The sequence below is a fragment of the Mus pahari genome, chromosome 5 (assembly GCF_900095145.1).
Source record: "Mus pahari chromosome 5, PAHARI_EIJ_v1.1, whole genome shotgun sequence".
Taxonomy (NCBI): Eukaryota; Metazoa; Chordata; class Mammalia; order Rodentia; family Muridae; genus Mus; species Mus pahari.
The window spans coordinates 126696508-126698810 of record NC_034594.1 but is presented as its reverse complement, the minus strand read 5'-3'; the positions used below and the strand labels follow the sequence as shown (position 1 = coordinate 126698810).

The 2303-nt window shown below is 45.3% G+C and overlaps 1 protein-coding gene across 2 annotated transcripts in view; it reads right to left on the bottom strand.

Annotated features, from left to right (window-relative positions):
* The window catches only part of Rgs8 (regulator of G protein signaling 8), a 40464-nt gene that overhangs the window by 2649 nt on the left and 35512 nt on the right, over positions 1–2303 (bottom strand). For both annotated transcript variants that reach the window (XM_021198083.2, XM_029538788.1), the window contains one exon: positions 496–662. In XM_021198083.2, coding sequence (XP_021053742.1) covers positions 496–662 — 167 coding nt within the window. The remainder of the gene's footprint in view (positions 1–495; positions 663–2303) is intronic.

Here is a 2303-nt window from a genome sequence, read left to right as displayed (position 1 = left end):
GTGTGCGTGTGTGTGCGTGCGTGCGTGTGTGTGTGTGTGTGTGTTTGTGTGTGTGTGTGTGCGTGTGTGTGTGTGTGTGTAGGTCAGAAGACAAGTTTCAGGAGTCAATTCTCTCTCTGCACCATGTGGGTCTCAGAGATCAAACTCGGGTCATCAGGCTTGGCAGCAGGTGCCTTTACCCAGTGAGTCATCTCAGAGGCCCCAGTGCTGCCTTCAACGGGAAAATAGATATGCACTCCATGGTACCTACTCTTGCAAAATCACTGGGGCAAAAACCACATCCTGGGTAACACATGTCAGGCAGACAGCAAAACCACTCCTAATATAGGGCCTTTTGTGCAAACTCTTGGCTTCCACTCCTTAAAAGCTACCCCTTTCTCATCAGGATCCAACTCAACAGAGTTAGGAGGCCCATTGGAACAGGAAGAAATCCCAGAGCATGGCTCAGCCACCCCCCCCCAAGACCACAGGAGATAACTGTCCTGACAAACTCACCTCCCGTGGAGCCTGCACATCCACAAACTCCTCAAAGATCCTGTGGGCCTTGGTGACGAGCTTTGCAGTTGACCTGGTCTTCTTGAACTCCTCGCAGGCCAGCCAGAACTCCAGGTTCTCCTCGCTGAACTCCGTCTTCAAGAAGGCACGGAAGGCAGCTACCCCATCTGTGGGTGCAGAAAGAAATGGGAGAAAAGACAGATAGGAAGATGCTTAAGATCAAAGATTGCAGATGAAGGAGACACAATAGCAATTTGTCAGCATCCTCACTAGGCAAGCCTGTTGCTCCTCCACACCTAATGACACACAGCTACTCTAGGAGCAAGCCATGTTTCTTGTCCATGGGCCAGCATGCGGTATCAGGGAGAAATGTTTAAATCCCATAGTGACAACAGTGGTCAGTTCCGATTAAACCCTCAGAGTTTACTGCCTTTCCACTAATGCCAAGTTGGCTGAACTCCAAGTCTGTGAGTAAGCCAAGGTAATAGGCACTATATACTTCTATACCCTAAGCTGAGTCCACACCAGACAGAAGACGCAGGCAGTCGTAAGACAAACTGGATGGGAATGGGAATGTCTCAGGCCAAGCCTTTACCACTATCAGAGAAATATCCAACAGAAATCCAGTCTGTACTACACCCTGCTGCATGGATAATGTTCTCTGTCTCTCAGAAAAATCTTTGAAGACCTGTATTTGGTGTTTTAGTCTGTTCATTTTTTACTTTGAAATTTGCCTACCAAATTGGATTTTAAAAAAAAATTAATTACATCTATTTGTGTGTCTGTGTCTGTCTGTCTGTCTGTCTGTCTCTCTGTGTCTGTCTGTCTGTCTCTCTGTGTCTGTCTGTCTCTCTCTCTCTCTCTTTTGTAGATCAAAGGACAATTTGCAAGAATATGGAAGTCAAAGGACTTGAGGTCAGCCTTGGTGGCACTTTTTACCTGATAAGCCATTTTTCTAGCCCAATATGATATGAACACACACACCACCACCACCACCACCACTAACAACAACAACAACAACAACACCTTGTGGGTGTGGATCCTGGAGATGACCTTTAGCCTATGAAGCTTTGTAACAGTTGCATTTACTTGCTAAATCACCTCACTGACCCAGGTTGTAGGCTTTAATTGAGGTTGATTATAACTTTTCTGCCAATGTATCTAATGGCTTAGCCCAGTCTTTCCTCTTATTAATCAATGTCACATGTACTGCCAAGCAGTGCTTCCGGTCCACACATATAAGGCAAGTCGCCACATTGGGCCAGGAGGAAATAACAGGTATTTATAGCCTAGATTTCCAGTAGTCGCTTTTATTTGAAGAAGTTTTTCATCAATTGTCTTAACTCTGGAAGCAGTCCCTTCTGCTGGAATGACAATGATGCCCTTCTGGAAAGACTTCTCAAAATAAAGAACACCCTAGAATAAGGTGCCATCCTGGTTTAAAAAAAAAAAAAAAAAAAAAAAAAAGGACTCTATGGCCATTTTTATTTCTTTTGTAATATTCATGTAAGAACAAAATGTTACCATTTTTGGGTACTGGGCATTGAACCCAACCCCCCTGGTATACCATACAAGTGCTTTGCCACTGAGGTATGTCCCCATCTTTCCCGCCCCGGCCCCTTTGTAATTTATTGCTGGCCTAATGTCAATCTATAGCGCAAGCAGAGCTCAAACTTGAACCTTCTTGCCTCAGCCTCCTGAGTGGGGTTTAGCTAAGAGGACTTGCTCAACTGATCCTAGCTCAACAATCTCCTCTCTCTCTCTCTCTCTCTCTCTCTCTCTCTCTCTCTCTCTCTCTCTCTGTGTGT